General features: G+C 33.3%; 1 protein-coding gene across 6 annotated transcripts; it reads right to left on the bottom strand.

Annotated features, from left to right (window-relative positions):
- Positions 1-10591: 10591 nt before the first annotated feature.
- LOC112013929 (uncharacterized) lies at positions 10592-20109 on the bottom strand. 6 transcript variants are annotated; one of them, XR_010630554.1, is made up of 11 exons: positions 19823-20109; positions 19634-19756; positions 19458-19538; positions 19286-19374; positions 19092-19166; positions 17544-17605; positions 17406-17465; positions 15963-16175; positions 13650-13741; positions 11297-11358; positions 10616-10641 (listed from the first exon to the last, which is right to left on the bottom strand). XR_010630554.1 is itself a non-coding variant. In XM_065777731.1 (10 exons), exons 2-9 carry the CDS (start codon positions 19754-19756, stop codon positions 13662-13664), a joined length of 783 nt encoding a protein of 260 aa, XP_065633803.1. In that variant the 5' UTR covers positions 19823-20109; the 3' UTR covers positions 10592-10641; positions 13650-13661. The 6 variants fall into 6 exon arrangements, 4 of the variants coding, with proteins under 4 accessions (XP_065633803.1, XP_023902076.1, XP_065633802.1 ...); XR_010630555.1 differs by lacking the exon at positions 10616-10641 and adding an exon at positions 11921-11977 and having other exon boundaries at positions 11153-11358; XM_065777731.1 differs by lacking the exon at positions 11297-11358 and having other exon boundaries at positions 10592-10641.
- Positions 20110-24425: the final 4316 nt, after the last annotated feature.

Here is a 24425-nt window from a genome sequence, read left to right on the forward strand (position 1 = left end):
TTAAAATTGTATCTGGACTTATCAGAACCTCATTTTCAAACTGTACCCCAAAGTTTTGCATGAGTTGGAAACTTGCATTGAGTTGTTTCTTTTATTGTCACTCGTTCTTTCAAATAAAAATTTGGAAAAATTATACTTTTCACCATAAATTATTCCCTAGTTTATACTTTGCCCTCTGAATTGTAGAAATGCATGATTGACCAAAATTTATGACTTTGTTACACTTTTTTATGCTGTTTGTTTTGGGGGTAAAGTCTAACGAAATTTAAAATCAAAATGCTAATTGGCCCCTCCCTCCAAAACAAATGATAGAGGCGCCTTCATTACACCCCTTGGCCGCTTTGTCTATCATTGTCCATTTGGAAGAGTGAAAGAGGAAAAAATGTCCAAAACAAAGCAATGCAGGTAAAGAAGTAAACGAGATATTGGCTATTTCTTCCTAGAAACTTAATTGATCAAATAGAAGAGGCAACGACAATACAATCCTTAGAGCGCTCACATTAGTCCATGTAAAATAAAAATGTCAAACAGGTGAATTTAGAATGGACATAATTAGGTTGGGTATATAAAACTCACTTATCCATTAAAACTCATTTAACTAATTGCTTCTAACCCAAACCCAATCCAACCCAACTCAATTATTGTGAATAAACTCCAACCCACCCAATTATCAAAATGACCAAAATGCCCCTAAAGTAAAAAACTCAAATCTCACGACTCCACCCACCCTTATCCTTCTCTGGTTCAAAAAGTGAGGTTGGAAAATTGCAACAAATCTCAAAAAAAAAAAAAAAAAAAAAAAAAAAAAAAAAAAAAGTGAGGTTGGAAAATTGCAACAAATCTCAAAAAAAAAAAAAAAAAAAAAAATCACAGTAATCCCAAACTCTAATTTTCGTAGCAACCAAACACTCTCCAAGAAATAGAAGTGGAAGTGAAAGTAAACTCCCAGACTCAGCCTCCCACCAAAAGCTCTCTACACTCCTCTCCCCATTCTACACCAAAACCCTTCTCATAGTAATCCACGCGCCGGTGCATGTCAGAGATCTCAATGATTCGCTCCTCGTCCCTGGGGATTAGCTCGTGCACATTGATCCACCCACCAGTGTGCTGTCGAATTGACTTAATGATGCTCTCGGACTTCCCGATCACCCCTCCGACCTTCATGTCGTGGCACAGAATCCGGTACGACATCGTCATGGTCAGTGACGGGTCCAACTGGGGCTTCGCAGCTCGACCCGACCTGCCTCTGTGGCGGTGGTGAGGCAGGCCTGGCAGAGCCGTAGCCGCCACGTAGTGGTGGTTGTACTGGTTTTTTTGCTTTGCTTTGTCCCTTTGTTCTCTGTTTGTTTCTTAGGAAAATGGGATTTTCTTTCAAACTTGGAAACCCTAGAAAATGGAAGAAGAGAAGAGAGGCTGAAAGGGGGGTAGGGCTGAGTTTTTTATTTTTATTTTGGATACGAAGGATTGGGTTGAATTTGGGTTAATTGTTTTTGGGTTAAACGAGCCTCAATGGGTTTTTAGTTAAAATCCAATAATTATTGGGTCTAATTAGATTGATGTCTATTTAACCTAAATAATAATTTGGTAAATTTGGGTTCAATTAGAGTAGGTGAATTTGATCTTATTTTGTCACCCCTAATGTAAAATAATATAAGAGGTTAATTTTGCATATCTAAACCAAAAATCACCTACATCACTTAAGTTGTGTAAATATACAAAGTTAGAGTATTCACATCATTTTAGCATAAGAACATATTTTTCTATTTTACACAACTATTTTTAAAAACACGCATATTAAATTATTTATTTTACACTTATATCATTAAAATATTATCTTTTAATCAATTTTTTTATTTCTCTCTCAAATCACCCATCTCTTTATGTATATGAGTAAAACAAGTATTAAAAATAGATTTGCATGTGAACAGTAACCGTGTATATTATACATAGTTTGTAACAACAATCTAAATGTACATAAGTTCACATGGATTGATAGTGATGATTTTTGGAGCTAGATGTGCAAAATTTACGCTATTATACATAAACTAATGTGAGTGCTCAGTTATTAAGAACAAAGTTTTGTTACAAAATTAGTTATAGCTTAAAACTACAACCGTACTCAATATCTTTTTATTGGAGGTGAATTTTGACAAATCCACAATGGGATTACATTTTCTTCTTATATATTCTTTACTTACAAAATTTATAGAAAATTTAAGATTCAATAGTTATGTCATCAATAAATTATTTAAATTATAAGTTTTTATAGTTTATAAGTATGCATAGAATATAATCTTATAGATCATATAGTAAATAAAATTTGATTAGTACAAAGTTTGACATGTGTATTAAGAGTGTAAAGAACATACAATCTAAAGGTTAAATTTTCGAAATATATAATAATGTTAATGATATTAAGTAGTGCTGGCTCTAATGTGAAGCAACTAATGTGGCCACCTAAGGCCCAAAGTAGAAAAAAGGCCCCCAAATTTTCACCAATAAAGTTTAATTTTTTTAATATTATAATAGTATTAATTAAGTCCATATATTAGCCAATAAATAAAATAATAATTATAATTTTTTATCAAATGAAAAACAAGAAAAAAATGTTACGTTTACAACATTTTTCACAACACTTCCGAAATAAATTTTAAGTGGTAGGTTGTTACAGGGTATTATTGATAATAAAAAATTAATTTCAGTGATGAGTTCAAATTAAAACCAGTAACAAATTAACACCTAAGATTTGTTGTGAAAATATTGTGAACACTAAGGTGTCTGTTTCTAGTGAACCAAAGAAGCTAGTTTTCCATAGTCACCTTGTGAACCAGTTGGTACCGTTGTCCTGTTAGGTTTGTGAAAAGCAATTCTTTCTATTGAAAACCACTACGGCTAGTTTATCTTCTACAGAGATTAATATATCTAAATTCCCTTTTGATCACTCCCTTCGTAGATCTACAACAAATAGACTAGACTACTAATATGAAATCTCCCATGTACCTGAAGACAGTAAAATCTCTATTACTGACTTCCCTATTGTAAATCCTTACACTATATTTAATAAACCCCAACCTTCCCTCAAAAAAATCATATATATATATATATATATTGGCCATTCTCAACCTCTACTGTAAAAGAATATGTCCAAGCCTCTAAGTTTGACCAGTTCAATATTCCCGCAAATAATGGTGAAAACTTCACTACCCTTTCTCTCCTTAGAGAATTTGTCAACCTATGGCAAAAACAAGGATACACTCATCTCCACTTTGGTGCTGTAAGGTTGGCATTAACTTTCCAGGGAAGAAAGGGACTCCCTGTAGTCTCTAAAATGGCACTCCTTAACTCCAGATTTTTGGAGTATCAACATGTAGTTATAGGAACTGTCCAGACAACTTTGAATGCTGGAATTGTTTTTGTCACTCTCTTCCCAAATTTCAATATACCTTTAAAGGATCCCTATCTCTATGATGCTCTCAAAGTTCAAGTTTAAATTACTGGAGCTTCTCTAGTACAAGATACTTATGCAGCCACACTCCATTACCAGCTTGCTTATAGGCTCCAAAATCATGCATTTGATATGGCAGTGCTAGAAATGGCCCAAACCGATGATGCATTGCTTATCCAAGTTGACTCAGGATTAACTCCGATGTGTAAATTTGTCCCTAGACAACTTACAAGGGACCAGATGATTTCCCTTTTCCCAGAATCATGGATTACAAAGTACGAGGCACTTTAACAAGCAGTCTAGCCAATCGAGTCTAACAATCCTTTCTTTATCAAGAAAGAAAATGGGGAAGTGGAAACAAGATTCTTGAAGGCCTCACCAGAAAAGAAAGATGTAACAGTCTTTCCAACCCAGATGGCAATGCTGCAGCCCGTATCATATGTTGGTGAAAAAGGCCTAGTTATTAAAGCATTCTGTAAAGATGAAAAACCTTGTTTTGAAAGAAAATTACCCTCTGGTCATATATGGTGGGATATTTGTGATTGTGATGAATGCAAAGAAGAATCAATTGATGATGATGATCAACCAAGAGAAGAAAAAAGAAAAAATTACCCCAGCAAAGCTTGAAAGAGAGATATGAGAGAAATGAAGATTCCTAAAAAAAAAAGCAGTTCAGAGGAAAGACTTCCAAGGTCTACTTTGTATGCAAGAAACCAGGACATTTTGCAAAAAATTGCCTGAAGAGAGAAAAAGCAGCAAAGCTCCTTGAGTAAGCACGGATTCATGCAAAAAACACTCCCTTCTCTAATATAGAATCACTTTATTCATTAGATGATGAATAGTCTCCCCAAGCACTAGTAGTCATGGGATATTCTACAATAGAAGAAGACTCAAATTCTAAATCAGTGGCCTCAAACCTAGAACTTCAAGCATTTATACCTCTCAGCCTACTTTAGGGTGTGTTTGTTTAGAGGTGAAATAGGGTGGATGGAAAACTTTGGAGAGAAAATAGGAAGGAAAACTTTTTTGGAGTGTATTTGGTTGGGTGGGGAGGAAGGAAAATAAATGGTAGAGCCCAGGTTTTTTCTCTCTGAGCCCACCAAAATTTTTTTTCTCCAAAATGGAGAAAAAACTAAGAGAGGAAAGCTCATGAAATGAGTTTCCGAAAATACCCTTAGAATTCATCTCCAAGTCTCCAATGTGTTGGCTTTTTTTTTTTTTCCTTCTTCTTTTGATTTTTTCTTCTATTACTAACATGAGTTGGCTTCCTCTTTTCTTTTCTTTTTTTCTTTTTTTTTTTCTTCCTTTGATTTTTTCTTTCTGTTACTAACGTGTGTTGGCTTCCTCTTCTTTTTTTCTTTTTCCTTTTTTTTTCTTTCTCTGGTACTAATGTGTTTTTTTTTTTTTTTTGAAATGTTCCTCTTCCATCATTTTCTTTAAAAAGGCTACTACCCAGTATTCATCACTTGCATCTGTCTGTAGTATTCGTTTGCCTGATCTTAGAATTTGCAATGGAGGAAGCTTTTCTACTAATTTTTTCAATTGCTGGACTGCTTTCGTGTGAGTGAATTCCATTCTAGAGGGTTCTTTTTCAAAGTTGAGTAAACAGTTTCTGTACTTGGAAATCTTTGGTATAAAATCAGACATATAATAAACAATTCCAAGGAACTATTGAATCTGTTTGGCACCAGAAAGCTTGTCTGGAAACTCTTTGAGAGAGAAAGCAATATGTGGCTGTAAAGTATACTTCCATCTGAGATAGTCATTCCCCAAAATTTATTGATGTTTGCCCATGACCATTTTTTTTTTTCTCTGAAGCATAATCCTAGAGATTTCACTAAATTGTAAAATTCAATGAGCAATTTTTCATGGGAATCTGCATCTTTTGAGAGTAGGAGGATATCATCTACATAGATCAATGCATTTGCCAAGAGAAGTTGAAACAAGGTTACCATTGTCTTTTGGAACTGGGATGGAACATTTTTTAGTCCAAAGGGCATAACCGTCCACTGGTAATGATGATCTGGGATATAAAATGCTGTTTTGTATCTGTCTTCTGGATGAATTCTTAGTTGTCAAAATCCTGCTTTAAGATCAAACTTTGAGAACACTTTTTGCACTTGAAAGATTCTAGAAGAGAGCACTTTTGTTTGGCAAAGGAAACCTGTCATCTGCTAGAAAATGATTGAGATCTTGGTAATTGATTACCAATCTAAGTTTTCCTCGGATTTTCTCAGCATGCTTGTTAACATAAAAAGCTTCACAAGCCCATGGGGAAGAAGTGGGTTCAATAAGATCTTTAGTGAGGAGTGTGGAAATNAATGTTCTGGATTCATTCCTCTTGTGGCTAGCTTTTGTAGGATTGATATCTATATTTTTTTTTTTTAAAGGAAGGTGTATGAAAAGTCTGGGTTCATCCATAAGGGATTTGGATTTTCATGAGGAAATTAGAATGGCTATTTGCACAACAATTATTGATGATCTAGAATCTTAGGGAGTCATAGGGGTCAACAACAAACAAGTGAGGGACTTGGGTTCAGGTAAGGAGGTGTTGTTTGTGTGAAAGTCCTTTTGATGACCATCTAAGGCTGGTATCTGGTGAAGGATATCAAAACCTATAAGAAGGTCTCTACCAATGAGAGGGGATCCAAGGACTTGATGTTTTATAGTGAGGGTTGGGAAAATTTTGATAAGTATGGATTTTTTTTTTTTTTTTTTTTTGTTATTGAGAATGTTTCTCCATTTGCTGCACAGAACATCTAGTAATGAGGTAACCAGAATTCTTCAGGTAATATTTTGGGATGGATGATTGTTGTTGCTGCTTCCATGTCAAAAAGAGCAATGACAAGGTAGGTCTAGAATAGGAGTCAAGGAGAATGTGGACTTGGGCAATAGGAATGGGGCTTGCCAAAGAGACTAAGGTCCATTTGGTTAGGAGAATGGAAAAGTGGGAGGATAGAAAAGATTTTAGGTTCCCTCATTTGTGTTTGGTTGGGAGGGTTAAAAAGTGGAGGATGAAAAACTTTTTTGTTTGGTTGAAAATAAAGTTTGTATAAATTCACCATCATGTTCCTATTAAATAAAACAAAAAGTAACACATTATATTTTAAAAAAAATTGTGTATAGATGGACACTTTAAAAAAAAAAAACAAAGCATAAGAAATTAACCCAAATTGTTTTTTTTTTTTTTTTAAAGAACAAAAACAAAAACCAACCAAAATTAATGAGAAAATAAACATATGAGCACCCAAAAAAAAAGAAAAAAAAAAGAAGAAAGCTACACGTCTTGAAAAAAAAATCAAAGAAAAAAGGAAGAAGAAAAGAATCCAACAAGTCCAAAAAAAGCAAGGTGGATATAAAAGTGGCGCATTCAAGACCTCAGAACTTCATTACCATTCCACATTCAAAGAAATACTTGCGGTAAAGCATGCAATTGAAAAGTTCCAATTTCATCTCCTTGGGCATAATTTTCTAGTAGAAATGGACATGTCCTCCTTTCCAAAAATGCTTCAGTTCAAAAGGAATATGCGGCCTCATCCCCAATTGCTCAGATCATCAAATTGGTTTTCACAGTGATCCTTCTAAGTCGAGCATATCAAAGGAAGAGATAATTTGATCACCAACTATCTTTCTAGAAAATCTCCCACTATTAATACCACAGTCATTTCTTCACCCTTTTGTGTATACCCTATCACAGACCCATCCTCATCCTCACATTCATATTCCATAACTGATATGATAGAAAGACTCCCCTCAGATATAAAAGACCACATAAAAAACTTGACCCTTGAAGCCAGATCCAAAAGAATTATCAGAGTCCTCCATGATTACCTTAAATAACATTACAACCATTTTCTTGCCATTTACCCTAACCCTGACCAGCCATGGAAAACACCTTTTGCCTTTTGGATATCTAATTGGACTGTGTTCCATTACCTTTACATGTGGTATCTGCTCAATGAGTATTATCTATGCCTTCGTTTTGAACCAGGATTTTACAAGCTCCTTTTCCCTCACAATAATAAATATTTTGAAAAATTCTGGTTTGAAATCCTAAAAAATGATGCTTATAATGGAGATTGGAAACAATATACCACCGCAGTTCATCCAAGATTTGGACACAAAATTATTGTAGGATCTATGATTATCAAGCTTAATTCAAAAAATGATGTTCAAGCAGAAAAAATCTTCCACCCGCCAGAAGCCCATTGGCTCACTAGTCTAAATAACTTTCTCTGTGTGCATATGGACCTCTCCTAGTCATGTTGCTAGAAAGCACTCAAGTTGACAGAAACTCTCAACACAGGAATTGAAAATCTGAATGAACCAGGTCCAAGAACTCCGAAAGTCTATCATTAACAATTGCTACATGTTGACTCTTGGGAGCTACCCAATCCTCTTCAAGCAGGCCACTATTTTGCAATCAATAACCTTTATTATGACAACTATGACCCAGACATGGATCTTGATGATGATTGGTACCAAGAAAGAGATGGATGGGACTAATAGTGTTCAACACCCGAGAGCGAAGGCAGTGAAGTGGAATGTTTAGCTAGCCTAACAACACTATCTTGTTAAAGTAGCTTTTTTTGGAAGTGGTCTCCAACACCTTTTCCACAAATGCATGGAGGATCTCAAACATATATGGGCCTGTTTGGTAATTGAATCCAACTTTTAGGGGAACCAACCAGTTGGTTTGGGTCTAGTTTATGCTACAACTTTGGGTGCTAGAAGGGGAAAATTGCCGCCGACTGCCAATTTGGTCAAAAGTGACTGCTAGATGCCATAAAACGTCTTCGCACGAGTCTGTCAAAGTTGTTTTTTGGTGGAACGTACTTGCTCACGGCAAAGGGAGGAGGGTAACAATGGACTCAACTGTCGGATCAAGTTTCTTGGGTCTCAAATAGCAAAATCTGCCACTCGACCTGCCTCCCTTAGGTGTTGAAGACGTAAGCTCGCCATCAATTGCCTCAAGGCTTAAATTGAATTCGTTCAGGTTTGGGTGGCTCTGAGTTGGATGGATTCTTTGAATGCCAGTTCAAATTGGACGCCCCTACCAACTTTTAGTCTTCAATTTTCAATATTTTAAGGTGATTACAAGATTGTTCTCAAAATGTGTTTTCTCAAACCCCAAACACATTTGATCTATTTGGTATGAGCTTTTCACTTAAAATTTGTTTTGAATTTTTCTCCAATGAAAAATTATCACAAACCTAAAAAACCCACCGTGAAAGAGAAGAGACAAACCTAAATCTAATGCTCAGGGTGGTGCTTCGCCACTTAGATCCATCACAGAGGGTGTTTTCTATATCTGACATCGTTGTGGTGCTCCGTCGTCCAGATGCAATGCATGGGGTAATCTTTATTTAGATTCAATGCCCCCTTGGTGCTCTGCTGCCCAGATCGAACACTCAGGGTGGGGCTTCGCCACCTAGATCGAATGCTTAAGGTGGTGCTTAGCCACCACCGTCGTTGAGAGAGAGAGAGAGAGAGAGAATATATTAATGACTAGTAATCTTGAGTTATGTTTTTTAAAACTGAAAATACCCCCCCGAAGGTGTTCTCTAAATACATGATTTAAATACTACTAGCCTCTGTGCATGCACGTGAGCGCATGCTCAGAGGTTCTTCTATTTTTTGAGTAAGGGTTAATTTAGAGTATTTATTATAATTTGGGATTACTACATTTTTCAAAAAAATTTTTTTCTTCTTCTCTTTTCTTTTTTGTTTTTTTTGTTTTTTCTAATCTCTTCCATATTTTGGAAAAAAAAAAAAAAAAGACTTCTACAATAAACCACTACTACAACTTCTCCATCCATATCCTTATATTTAGGCACTAACACATCTAATTTTGAAAGAAAATAAAAGGCTAAATTTTAGGGAAATTTAAAAGGTTAAAGTGGGAATTTGTGTGACCTTATCCTTATTTAAAAGTTTATCTAAAAAAAGAAAAACTACATGTTTAAAAAAAATCTCATGTTCTATCCTTGTACTATTTTAAAAAAAAAAAAAAAATCTCACTTTCTATCCACATTTAAAAACTACCCAACCACCTTTTTTTTTTAAACCCAAATTCATGTTTTCCTCCTTTTTTTTTTTCTTTTTTTTTTAATCTCTTCCATATTTTGGAAAGAAAAAAAAAGACTCCTACTATAAAACCAATACTATAATTTCACCATCTATGTCCTTATATTTAGGCACTAACATATCTGATTTTGAAAGAAAATAACAGGCTAAATTTTAGGGAAATTTAAAATATTAAGATGGGGAATTGGTGTGACCCTATCCTTATTTAAAAGTTTTTCAAAAAAGGAAAAACTACATGTTTAAAAAAAATCTCATATTCTATCCATGTACTATTTTTAAAAAATCTCATTTTCTATCCCACATTTAAAAATTACCCAACCACCTGATACATGCTTGCATTTTTGGATTGGGATTTTGATGCTTCTACTAATTTTGACAATAGCTAGTATCCAATGAATTTAAAATTGACAAACTATGATTATCAATACTTATATTGCATTTTTATAATTTACATAAGTAAATTAATAAGCTTTTTGTTAAAGGAAATGCTCCTAGAAAGATCCTAAAATTTAGTAACTACACATCCAAGTTTGTTTGTTGTTTTTTCTTTTTTCTTTTTTTTTTTTTTTTTGTTTTGTTTTTTTTTTTTTTTTTCAACTTTTTATGTATAGAGTTATCATTTTTTGTGTAATCCTAATATGTAGTTTTTTATTCCTAAAATTTAGCCATTTACTACACATCCATAACATAAGTAAATAAAAGCTTAAATTTCAAATTTTATGGTAGGAGATACAGTTTCTTTTGGTGGTGTTGTTCTTTTTAAAAAATTTAGTAACATTTATCAATTTTTGTTTAATCCAAAAATTTAGTTTTTTTAGTCTTAAAAGTTAGCCACTTACTACACATCCATAACAAAAGTTAAAAATAGTTTAAATTTCAAATATATCAACAACCTTTAAAACTGAGAAAAGGTACGTAACATTTTTATTAAGTAATAAATATAGTTTCTATTACAAAGAAATTTGTTTACAACAATTTCTTAGATAACACACACTTTATGTGAGGTTTAATACATATAATAATTCTTGTAAAGTCTCTTACCTCAAACTTATCTAATATTATTCCAATGACTCCTCAATGCAATCCAAAAAATTTGTGCGTACGTTAACCTGAGAGAGATAAAAGAATTAGGGTTAAACCAAGTATTTAAAAAAAAAAAAAAAAAAAAAAAACTTTAATAAACAAACCAAAGTTAGCGTGCGTGTTATTGAAGATAATAGCATAAGTTTGTTAGAGTTTGTGTTTGATTTAAATTTTGATGAGATCATTTTTCCTAAAAATCCTATTAAAGTTGTTCAAAATAAAGATAAAGATTTTTTAGAATTTAACTCTATCATGGACTCTTTAAAATCTTATCACCACATTATTAACTATTTAAATAAATAACTAATGGAGATCTAACCATGTGATTGGTGGCTCTACTTCTCAGATCCGTAATGAATTGTCAATGAAAATCAGAATTAAGAGGTTGGCGTTTGTGAGGTTGTTACATACCTAAAAAAAAAACTAAAAAAATTTAACGCCAAAAACATATACAATGATGGTAAAAAAAAAAAAAACTTTCTTAAAAAGAAAAAAAATAATACGAATAAGGAAAAAAAAAATTAAGAAGTAAGGAAGGAGAAGGAAATAGTAATTGATCATTTATATTTGGATCATTAATCAGGAAGTATTGTGGTAACTATTTTTATTTCAATTCAAAATTTTTAAATAAAATGTAATCAAAGGCTACTAAAGGAGGTAAGGGAAGCCATATTGTTTAACTATTCATGATTTTGAATGCTTCTTTTGTAGCATAAGGCAGCCTTGTCTTTGGATCACAATACCTACAACATGAAATGACAATTCATTAAGAAGTACAGTGGTAGAGTATATGAAGGAACCATTCATTTCAAAATTACATTTTAAAAAAGAAAAAAAAAAAAGAGTAGAACTCAAAAAAAGTCAATCATAAACAAAAGAAAACAAAACAAATAGGAACTTGCAAAAAATAGAACCTGAAAATTTGTTGGAGCCTTTAACAGTAAATGTCTTTAATTTGAAGAAAAAGAAAGGAGGATATAGAGCTAAACTAAATGTCTTCAATTTGAAGAAGAATGAGAGATAGAAACTGCAAAGCGTACGTGAGTTTGTGGGTTTTAAAGTGTAGAAGTTTTAATTTACATATTTATCCCTGTTAGTTGAAAACTTATAAGTGAGTATGATGAGGGTATTTTAGGCATAAAAAAATGAGAAATCCAAACAGGAAAAGCTCTTTTAATAGTAGTATAGATGAATTGAAAATTGTATTCTAAAAATTGTATTTAGGGTTCTCTTGCTAAAAATAGATTTTAAAGTGGGGTCCACATGTTTGACGATTTAAATCACACAAAACTGTTGTCAAATTACCTTAGCAAGCCATTACCAATCAAATGTCTTGTCTATCCTTTTGTTTGGTTCGCAGTTCTGCAAATTGAGCAGCCCATGAGTTGGCTTGTGCAATTCTTCCTTCTTCTTCTTCTTTTTATTTAAATCTCAGTTGTGTTCTGCTAAGATCTGTAACTTTGGTTCTGGGGGCTACTTCTTTCCCATTGGTATAATAATAATAATTTTTCCTTCAAGCAAAAAAGAGAAACCCCTTGATTCATGCATGAATTGAGATCTAGAGAAATACCTATAAAGGGACGAAAGTGATTATTTATTTTTTTTTATTTTTTTTTTGGGGTGAAAGTGAAAAGTAAACATTCATTCTCATTTCTTGGATCTGGTGTGTTTAAAGTTAATTTTGAAGAATTTTCCACCCATGGCACCAGATCTGTATCCGTACATTAGCATGCCACGGGTTTATGGCAGTAACTACTAGATGTGACCAAAGCTATTTTTTATTGCATTGTAAGGGGGTCCAACATAGAGGTGAAGTAGCAGTGGTATCTTCTTCCTTTCCATTTAGAAAGACAAGCTTCGCAGGGATTTTTTGGGTGTTCCAGTGCCAATCATTTCTGGCACTTGCCCAGATTGGTTTATCTACTAGCTTATGTTATGAAGTTGAGATCAATAAAATAGGTGAATGAGTTCCAATCTCACATGGCTAAGCCTAAGAATAGCTCACTAGGGTGAAAATTGTGCTTCCTAACCCTTCCGGGTGCATGAAATTTACCCAAGTATACAACTTTAGATTATATAGAAAGGCTGTTGTGCTCTGTTCACCAGAAATTTTTTAGTGCCACGCCACTGTATTTTTGCAAGGCCGCAATGATGTATTTGCATTACCTTCTCTTATGTTTTAAAACTTAATTTTTCCCATTATTTTCTCCCATAAATAACAAGTTATCTTACATTAACAGAAAATCAAATTCTTTGAAAAAGTGCAGTACCATGCAGGCATGCACTTCACTTGATGATACCTAGCTTTACATTTCTAAAAGGGAACGTTTTGACTGGGCATGGCTATTATTGGTAATGGTCTGTGAATACATTTCGCCTGAACCATTTATATCCCCCTGTTTAGATTCAGCCTATGTTTCCAAACTTGGTTTATGTAAGTGTTGAACATACCAGCAGCAGCTCAGGAGTACATCAATTCATTTGGCTAAAGTGCAACACAATCCTTGCAAAGAGGATATCTGTTATGTTCAAAGAAATGTTGAATGCGCTTTTTTTTTTCTTTTTCTTTTAACTTTAAACCTTACGTCTGGTCTACTTACAGATGCACCAAACTCAAGCCTACAACCTATAGGACTGTGCTATGCTGTCATACTCATAAAATCTAAAGTAGGCATACAGTTTTCTATCTCATAAAACCAAGATCCAAAGAAGAGCTCATGACACAAAACACCAAACCCTAACAATATAGTAAAAACTTCTGCTCCTTTGCGAAAGAAATGAAAGAATGTGCTGCCCTATTATTACCTAAAAGAGAAAGGTGTAAAACTTTGAAGTGTTGTCAGCAATCAAATAAGAATCAGCCTACCTTCAAACTACAAAAACAAGGCCACCACACAATGTGCAGTAGCTCACTATAATTAATATGCCTAGAAATTCATTAGTGAAATCCAATACTTCTTCCTTTTTCTTTCTTTTCCCTAGAATAAGAGAGCAGGCATTCAGAACTTTCAGCAACCCAAACAAGATTTTATACCTTGTCTAGCACTCAGGCAGGAGCCTGCACAGGACCATCTGATCTGAAACCCCGACCACGTCCACGGCCCCTTCCCCTGCCTCTTCCACGCCCTGCAAGAGTCAAAAATGGTTTGATTTAGACAAAAAAAAAGTACCTAAAAAGAGTATAACATAATTTGACATACAAACAGCAAGAAAAAATAATGACAAAACCATAGTGCACATACACAGAAAATTTTGGCAAATTCAATCAACACATACATTGATAAGTAACACATTATTATATTGTTATTAGGTCCACTGGAGGCCAAACGATTCTATGAGCTATATAACAGAAAGTAGGCTTCTCCCGAGTCGTTAAAAGCGCAGCACTGAAATGCACTTAAAGCTCAGAGGCCCAAGTGCTTTGCTTGGTCAAAGCGAAGCTCATTTACTGAATCATTAAAATTTATTACTATTCAGACTTCAAGGAAATAATATGGATTGATTTATTATAAATACACTATTCGTAGGTGTTGTATTACACACACAAAAAAAAAAAAAAAAAAAAATATTATTCTTGTGATTTTCTGGTCACTTCAAGGAAATAATATGGATTGATTTATTATAAATACACTATTCGTAGGTGTTGTATTACACACAAAAAAAAAAAAAAAAAAAAAATTATTATTCTTGTGATTTTCTGGTCTTATTGATTATATTTTGATCCAACAGATACTTCATTTAATCATAAATATCATAGTTATGTATCTTTATAGGCATTTTTTTTCAGAGTAGTGCTAAAGCAATAAACTTTTTTACAAACTATTAATGTGGCAAATTCTTACTGATTCTCATCTAGTCCCACCACTGACATCACTTTTCCACTTATCAATAACCACTCACTACATTAGCAGTTTGTAAAAAATTTTGTAAAAAAGTTTGCAACTTCAACATTTTCCTTTTTTCCATCAGTAAATAGTGGGGGAGATGGGATTCAAACAATAGACATTGGGGCCACAACAACCATCATCACCACTAGGCTATCACTTGAACCCCATAGGCACAAGAGGATCACATAAAATGTCATGTTTAAATTTTATATTACTATATTATTATCATATTATCCATTGGTAATTATTTTCAGATTTACTATATAAATTTTAAGAAATTGAAATAACTCAAATAATATTTGAACCAACACATTTTTTGAAATATTGCACAATATATTTTAACTAATAGACAATATTTTACTATTTTGGTTTATCAACTTCTTTTATTTTTTTATCACAAGCTATAAATCTTTTAATAAAGATTATTATATAATATATTTGAAAAATGTGTGCTTTAATTCAATCAGACATGTGCTTACGCTTTGTGCCTAGGCTTCAAAAGGTCTATGCACATAAAGCTTTTACCAACACTAGGCTTCTCCCTTCCCTTAAACCTTTGCACATTCATTGCCACATCTTTTTGTGAAAATACAAATGGGAAGATAGACGCATAAATCCCTATTTCTCTATACTTCGAAATTTTATAATTTGTAAACCATGCATCTAATGTGAGATTTACAAGGGCCAAGAGCCTTGTAGCTCAATTATCGTCTAACGGAAATGTCTAGGGTTTAAATCCCTCCTCCCCCATAGTAAACAATGCATTTATCATAAAAATGTATACAAGGTTTACAATGAATATTGTAATTTTACTTGGCAAAAAAAAAAAAAAAAAAAGGTCAAAATAACATCATTATCATTTTGCAAAAAATGTATACAAGGTTTACAATGAATATTGTAATTTTACTTGGCAAAAAAAAAAAAAAAAAAAGGTCAAAATAACATCATTATCATTTTGCTAATATTATAAAAGTTAATTTTTTGATAAGTATTTTGCTAATATTATAAAAGTTAACTATGCCAAACCTAGACAACTTGTGGCTACAACTCACAAATATTATACATTAATACCATCCGTATCAAGCTTAAAGCCAAAAAAATGAAAAGAATGAAATGAGTACTGAATACGCTTTTCCATGCGCGGGTGTTCACTTGTGAGATGATTAAGCTTTAAAACCTTGCTATTTCTTCCCTATTTAATGGGATTTTATATATTAAATTAAAAATTTTAAAAATCACAAATATTATGCACCAATACCATCTGTATCAAGCTTAAAACCAAAAACAAGGAAAAGAATCAAATAAGTGCTGATTAGGCTTTTTCACGCATGGGTGGTCACTTGTGACTTGTGAGATGATTAAGATTTAAAACTTTGTTATTTCTTCCCTGTTTAATGGGATTATATATTAAATTAACAATTAAAAAAAAAATCTATTACGTAACATTAGATGAAGCTTACCACGGCCTTGTGCAGGGGCTGGCCCACCTCCATAGTTATTCCCATAGTTATTATAACCACCAAAATCCTGTTGAATAATCCCACCGCCATAGCCCCTCCCACGCCCACGATAGCCACGACTTCTTCCATAGCCTCGACCTCTACCTCCATACCCTCGCCCACCATCAAAGCCACCATCTCCATTATACTCCACAACTCCATTGTTAAAATTCCCTGTACATAAAATAAATCACAGTCGATATCATTTCATCAGAAAATTGAGTTAATAGCTAATTCATAAGTCAACTATTTATTTTTGTGTGTGCATGTATGCGCACGTGAGATATACTGATGTGTTATTGATAACTAAAAACTGTTCCAGGCTGCCAAAGAGTAAATGGCAGTTCTCTAGGAAGAAAGTTTTCTTGACAAAATATAAACATGAATGAGAACTTTATTACTCCATTGTAGACGAAAAATAAACCACCGAATCTCAATGTAAAACCATTGATTGCTTCATAGACTATCAGCCTCAGCCATTTCAATTTTCGAGACTTCAAAGGCAAAAGGAAGAAATGAACACAGAGAAGTTCCTCAAGAAAATTTTTCACTTTTAACATATTAGGACAGGAAAAAAAACCTATTATATTTTAGGCAATTATAGGCAGACAATGATTGACAAGATTTGCAGACATCTGCCATAGACCCAACAGAACAAACTGGTTTTGCATGCAGAAAACATCAGAATAATACATTGACAATCTATTTCTAAAAGGATGCACACCATATTCATTTTACAAGCCCTCAACGTACGAGGCCAAAAACGAAAACCAATTAACAGTAATGAAACACTCATATTATCTGCTCAACATTTGGCCATTTATTTTTTGATGATGAGGAACCCAGAGATCATGTAGAGCTTCCCGTCGTTTTACCCAGTTAAACCCCAGACCCATGTAACATGCCCACATCACATGGATTAGGTAAGTCATTCAAACCTTAGACTTGGAGGGAGCATACCACCAAACCTTAGTACATATTTCATTAAAACATGGAGAGGTGCAACCCATGTACACAGTATGTATACAAGAGGTGGTAAAGTGGTAAATAACTTAATTATCAATATGGCACTAGTGGGACTAAGTCAAGCAGAATGGTGAAAAGTAGTTACAACCTCAGTTAAAATAATTCGACAAAACTAGCCAGAAAAAAATTGTTTGAAACCATGCACACCCTATTAAAATAACATATACCCAAACATTTGCAATCAGCAACAAGTCAAAATCCATTCACTTCTGTGCTAGGTCTAATATAACATGCTTCAAAGGATTCATAACTCAAACCAGAAATTCCACAACTAGTTAAAATTTAAGTCCAAAAAATTAGAGAATCAAACAAAGAAAAAAAAAGCAGGAAAAAGTAGAATATCATTATCAAGCATCATTGCAGAGTAATATATCTTACCTCTTCCTCTGCCCCTTCCTCGACCACCACGTCCTCTACCACGCATGCTAGGAGAGCCCTCTAATTCCTCAAGAACAAGTAACATTAATTAATATGCTTTAAAAGGATTAAAATCATATAAAAATGTTAATGCTTTACCTCCTTCATACTCATATTCAGTCCAGGGCCTAACTTGATCAGCCGGAATAGGTGGTTGGTACCTGGAGCATTATACATAAGTAATCCAATGATAACCAAGAGGGCACAGAGATTAAAAAAATAAAAAATAAATAATACATTGACAATAGTTACTTTCCTAAAGAACACAATGTCAAGTATGACAATCAATCGTTCAGATGTATATAGCGGGAACAGGGTTTCACCAGGAACTATAGTAGCTCACAATACACTACTTTCACATCATCAATATTCTTTTAAAGTCCCATACGCTCTTCAAAGCCCAAGAAAGTCAAAGCAATGGTCACCTGACTTATCTGAAATGTGTCCATAATTTTCTATTATTGCTAAGTTATCTTGTGTCATTGACTCTATAGATCCATTTACAATTCTAAAGTTTCAAACACTTGTATTGAACTTAAAATATATATATATATATATATACCAAGTCCTACAATCAGCATATAATCAAAAACAGAACAAGAAGAACAGTATTTTTTTTTTTTTAAATAAGGTCAAGTCAATATCCACCATAACAAATATAATGTAATTACTCTACAATTCAAAACTATAACAAGCCTGAAAGTGAGTTTACACTTCACTCCAGAAGCTGAAAATATTAATCATTAAAGTTTTTAAGGATCTAGGGAATTTGGCTAGATCTTAGGGTGGTGATGGGTGAAGGGTTAGATATGAGATCTGGATGAGAAAAGATGCTAGGGTTTCAAGGGAATGAGATCAGGATTTGGTTAGCATGAGAATGGTGGGATGATTGTATGAATATGGTGAGTGATGGAATGGGTTGTGACTTCTTCAGGAGAGTCGCATTCTTCAAAGTGACACTACTTGGAGAGAGTCTCAAATCTCCAAGCAAGACCTGCAATAGTCTTAGAAATAAGTTTATTAGTCCACGTATCTCAAATGAGTGATTAAATGGATCTATTTAAACAACTCATGCTCCAATTATGATGGCCACACATGGCTCACTCCTTTTAGTTGGCCTTTCTAACACATGCTAAAGATGAATAATTGCATAGGCTCCTAACTGATCCTAACAAACATGCATGTGCTTAATCAATTCATGCGTGGGCTAGAATTAATCAACTCTAACTAACTTTTAAAATTGAACTCAATTAATCACAATCACTTGTATTAAACCTAATATGAGCTCTAAAACTCAAGCCAACCAGTTGGAACAAGTCTCTAGTCCCAAGGAAACTGTTGTATTTGGAAGCCTTCTGAGCTTCAAGGGCCGCTCAGCACTTAAAGTGAGTCCTCAAGTGTCAATTTGAGTGTTCTGAATGCCAGACAGAACTTGCAGTCTTCTTTTTTGAGTCGGCTTGAGTTCTAACAGGGTCCTAGCATATGCAAAAGGTAATTTTGTGCGTGTGTGTGTGTGTGTGAGAGAGAGAGAGAGAGAGAGGAGACATAATTTATGGCATGAATGAGGTTTGCTCATTACAAGTAAAAGATTAAAATAAGAAAAGTAATTAACCAAAAAGCTTTAGATACAATTTAATACTAACATACCCTGTGGAGGATGTATCTAGCTCCTTCTTGGACAAAGTAATTGTTATAATTGATACATGGCGAGTAGTTTCCAGGCTGCATTGTTCAGGTTCAACAGCCATCAAAATAATTAATAATTTTATTATCAAGCAGAAGAGGAATTAAAAAAAAAAAAACTAATGATGGATAGGAGGAGAGCCTAATATGATTCTTACGGAAGAAGTCCCTCTTCTAGCGGCTCCCACACATCAGTTATATCAGTAGAACCAACTGCAGTATCCTGATGAAGACCAGCGATTCTTCGCTGGAAAAAGAAAAAGTAAAATAAAATAAAAACACACACATTTGCAAGCAGGCACTTCATACTAGAGGGAAAAGGAAGCCTACCTTAATCAATTCAGCAATCATCACAGTTTTGTTGATAGCTCTGCCCATGGCTTTCAGAGAAATTTCATTAGATCCTTTTTCCTGTTTAAAGAAAGAGACATCAAATGAAAAATAGTAAGATAAAAACATTGAATTATTTATTATTATTTCTCCAGCAATGGCTAACATTTCTAGACCTGGAGCAGAGTGGTGGCATAGGTAATGTAGTTCCTCATCCTGCCCTGAGTGGTGATGCGAATCTCGTTCTCGTTCATCGGCGTCTCCGCTTTCGGCTTCTCCACTCTCTGATACCGATCCATCTACACAGATCGCATGAAACGTAAAACCTCAAGAAAGGTTTAGGGTTAGGGTTTGAGATTAATTACCGTGAAAGAAGAAAGAGTCTCTGAGAGAATGAATGATATTCCTTTCTTTTTTCTTTTTTTTTCTTTATACGAGTAACTGAACTAACTAGAGAGAGAGAATGATTTTAAAGGAGAGAGATTGATAGGTAGGGCTTACGAGGGCGGTCGTTTCGGCAATGAGACCGCCTTATTAAACTCACTCGCAGGGGCAGTGCAGATGATTTTCCCTTTCTTTCACTGCAACGGGGACATACCTGTATTTTCCTACTTTTTCTTTTTCTTTTTTCACACGCAATTTTTTGAATCCCTTCCCTTCCCTGCCCCTCTTTTTTTTATTTTTTTTAAATAGTAGTTAGGAAATTGATTTTTTTTTTTTTTTTTTTTTGAGAATCCGGACCGGAAGACCAAGCAAATTTCATTAAACTCAAACAGATTACAATACGTCCGAGTTACTAGAGAAGCTATATCATCAGGAGAGGATTCAATTCAGTTTGGGAAATAGATTAGATTGAATCATTTGATTTGACCATGTTCTCGGATGAAGTTATCATTTATTGGGGAATGTTTACTAGCACAACAATATATCATTACATTTTAATCATCTTTGTTTTGTGGTTTCAATTGAGGTCACTCTTTGCCCATCAATCAATTAAGATATACTATTTCAACTCACTAATCACCTATTTTTATTTTATTTTGACTTTTGATGAGCTAACATATCATATTGAATGAGAGATATGGGATTCTGCACCAAAAATCAATTGGTGTCTTGGTCTGATGATAAAGAACTATCATTAAGAGTGAATGTCATAAATTGAAACTATATATATATATAAATAGTAAGATTTTGTTGTGGCCTAAAATACTCTACCTAATATGCTTTTGATGAAACTCTACCTAATATTCTTACTCTCTGCAAATGTTGAATAACATATATAACCTTAGTCCCCTAGCAAGCAACGTTGTTTAGCTTCTTCATCACATGTTCCTTTGTTTTTGGTCTTTCTCATCTTATTAGTTGCAGAGTCACAATTTTAATTTATGGGGGCAAAGATTAAAAGTAAAATTTATCTAAAAAAAATATTGATCAATATTATAAATAAACAATTATATACTAATATAATTTCAAATAGAATATAATATAAATGTAAACTTTAATTTATTTTTATGAGGCCTAGTTTAATTTAGGGTAAATTGCAAATTACACCCCTAAAGTTTGAGGGTATTTAGATTTTACACCCAGAAATTTCGGAATTTGGATTTTACCTCTGAAATTTGGAGTGTTTAAATTTTACACCATGGCATTTCAGAATTTGAATTTTACCCCATAAAGTTTGGAAGTGTTTAGATTTTACACCCCTAAATTCTGAAACTTTAGAGTGTAAAATCCAAATACTCTCAAACTTTAGAGAGTAAAACTAAACACCACTAAATTTTAAGGGGTAAAATCTAAATTCTAAAATGTCAGGATGTAAAATCCAAATTCTAAAACTGTAGATGTAAAATTCAAACACCCCTAAACTTTAGGGGTGTAATTTGCAATTTACCCTGTGCTTTTTTAGTACATAAAATGGGATTTAGAGCTTCTCTTGTTTTTAGGGTTATTTTTTTAAATCTTATTTTTAATATTTATTATGTGCTTTGAAATTGCACATGGTTACACTGAATAATACCAATTTTGATTTGTTTTCAATTTTCAGGTAATGTTTGCTTATTATTTTTTCGTGGTTAATAATACCCTTTATGCTTCATTTGATACGAAGACATGAATTGCTCCTTTTAAAGGAAATCAATAGGTTTTTTGTTTCATGAATTAGATTCTTTGTTCTCAGAGTCTTTCCTACTCTTTAAGGCTTTTCTATTGAGTTAGTTATGTTTTTAGGACAATTGAGACTTAATTATAGCTTAACTAGTGTGTAAACTTGTGCATATGCATAGGTACATTTAAAAACAATCACAATTATATATATATATATAACTTAGAATCTAATTGGATCTAGATTATTCGGTTTTTGCACCCAATAATTCACTTGCCACAAAAATTTAAAAATTAGATGGGACACATGGCGCAAAATTGAACTCCAATTAAAATTCAATTTAGAATCTGATTAAATTTAGACTCTTTGATTTTTATACCTAATAATTCACTTGACACACAAATTTAAAAATTAGATAAGACACATGGCGCAAAATTAAAATTTAATTTAGAATTTAATTGAATTTTCTCTTAGTTTTGGCTATTAATTATAACTTAATGTCTCTCTAAAATGCTTCTCCTATTTTATAGTCTCGTTTCAAGTTTTGATAAAAGCAAATATGGTGAAGGCAGGTTGCAAAGGTGTCATCAATATACAAAGTTTATGGGGGTAATTACGTAGGTAATATGTTCATATTTTCATTTCCATTTAGATGAAAATTAATTGAGGAAGTCTACACACGAGCAAGTGCTTCTGATTGTTATCGTAAATAGGGCAAACAGATATTGGTACTTACAGTGAACTGCAAATGGTACTCTTATCATAAAACTGCACACCGCACCATATAGTGCATGTGGTTACTCCATTTTGCGGGTAGTTTTGATCGGTTTGGGTGCGGCCATGCGGTTTGAACAATTTAGTGAATACCCCTAATTAATATTGTAAGTAGTTATACTCAGGGACGGACGCAGGATTTCAAGCTAGAGGGGGCCGGAGATAAGTGAAAAAAAAAAAAAATTCAAACGCACATCCATATAGTCACTGGCAAAGCCAGGAAATTTTCTTAGGAGGAGCAAGTTAGTTATGCCTACATTGTGTTAATAGGTTAAGCCTACATTGGCTCAAAATGCAAAAAACTCAAGTTAATTTGGCCCAAATTATGGCCAAAATTAAATTACTTTATTTCACAAACTAACTTTAAGTAAACTTGTGCCTACATTTTTTTCACTGTACTAAATTATTTGTGCCTAAGTTAATAGGTTTGAACTTACCTTTTTACATTTTAGAGCTTTTCTAAGAAGTTACATCTAATGTTTCAGCATTTAGGATAAAAAATTGATTAATAGGTATGAAATTTTGAAGATTTATACAATAATTTTTGTTAAAAAAAAGTGTGAACAATGAGGTGCAAATTACTATTTAAGTGCAATTAGATCAAATCAAACAATTAAAAAATTATTTGTCCTCCTACTATTATCAGATATAAATAGATAATCTAATATTCTAATATAAACCACATTATTATATATTATATTATTATTATTATAAATAGATTTATACAATATTTTTTTTTTTTAAGGTTTTCATGGGCTTTTGAAAACTCTTGGGCTGGCTGGCTGGCTGGGGGCCTGAGTTAAAAACCAAGGGGGGCCCAAGCTAAAAACCAAGGGCCCAAACCTTTTATTTTTTTAATTTTACATACTAAAATTTTTTTTTTGGACCCAGGGGGGCCCGGGCCCCCTTTGCCTTGCACCTGGGTCCGTCCCTGGTTATACTAGGATTTGGTATATTATTGTACTGTAATAACTTCTATTCTATATAGTGAATTCTTCAAATTGGTGGTAAGTTTCAAATTACTTGTAAGGTTTTTTCCCGCAAGGATTTCACATTGTGACCATATTGCTGTATCAAAATTTACTTTCTACTGCATTTTAGTTTTGGTGACAAGGTTGTACCCACAATGATTTGAATAAGACCACTGTATAATTTGACTAATTACTCAACTTGGGTAGTTGGTTAATTTCATTGGGCTCTACATTTCCCTTTCAAGCGTAAATTTGGGGACAAAATTGGCTTTTGCCCCTTTTTATCAAAATATCCAACATTTTGCCCATCTTTTGAAACTAATTAAGGAAATGACCATCTTTTGAAACTCGATTTTCTTAAAATCAAGTTAAGCCCTATAGTGGCGTTTTAAGGAGCCTATAGTGACATTTTAAAGATCTATAATGGTGTTTTGTAACTCAAGCTCCATGAACTCAAGTTATAGGTAAAAAAAAAAAAAAAAATTTACCTATAACTCGAGTTTATGGAGCTCGAGTTACAAAACGCTACTATAGGTGCGTTTTAAGGAGGCTATAGTGACATTTTAAGGATCTATAATGGCGTTTTGTAACTCGAGCTCCATGAACTCAAGTTATAAGTAAAAAAAAAATTACCTATAACTCAAGTTTATGGAGCTCAAGTTACAAAACGCTACTATAGGTCCTTAAAACATCACTATAGGCACCCTAAAATGTCACTATAGGGCTCTAGAAATTTTTTTTTTTAAATTCAATTTTGAGAAAATCGAGTTTAAAAAAAAGAACATTCCCTAATTAGTTTCAAAAGAGAGGCAAAATGTTGGATATTTTGATAGAAAGGGGCAAAGGCCAATTTTGTTTGTAAATTTGGTATGGCTTCCCTTGAGCCGTTACATGAGCTTTATATACTCTAATATGAATCTATTTATTAATATTTTAAAACCAATATTTTTTCCAATACCTTAAAACAGGTAGTTTGATATAATAGATTGTTACTATTGAATCATATCTGTCACGACCCAAATCCATGAAACATGAATTTAGATGCATGACTAACGTGCTAATCTTGCACAACTAAAAGTAAAATTAATCCAAAATAATTTAAAACTCCAAAGAAACAATGCT

The sequence above is a fragment of the Quercus suber genome, unplaced genomic scaffold, assembly GCF_002906115.3.
Source record: "Quercus suber isolate HL8 unplaced genomic scaffold, Cork oak 2.0 scaffold_162, whole genome shotgun sequence".
Lineage (NCBI taxonomy): Eukaryota > Viridiplantae > Streptophyta > Magnoliopsida > Fagales > Fagaceae > Quercus > Quercus suber.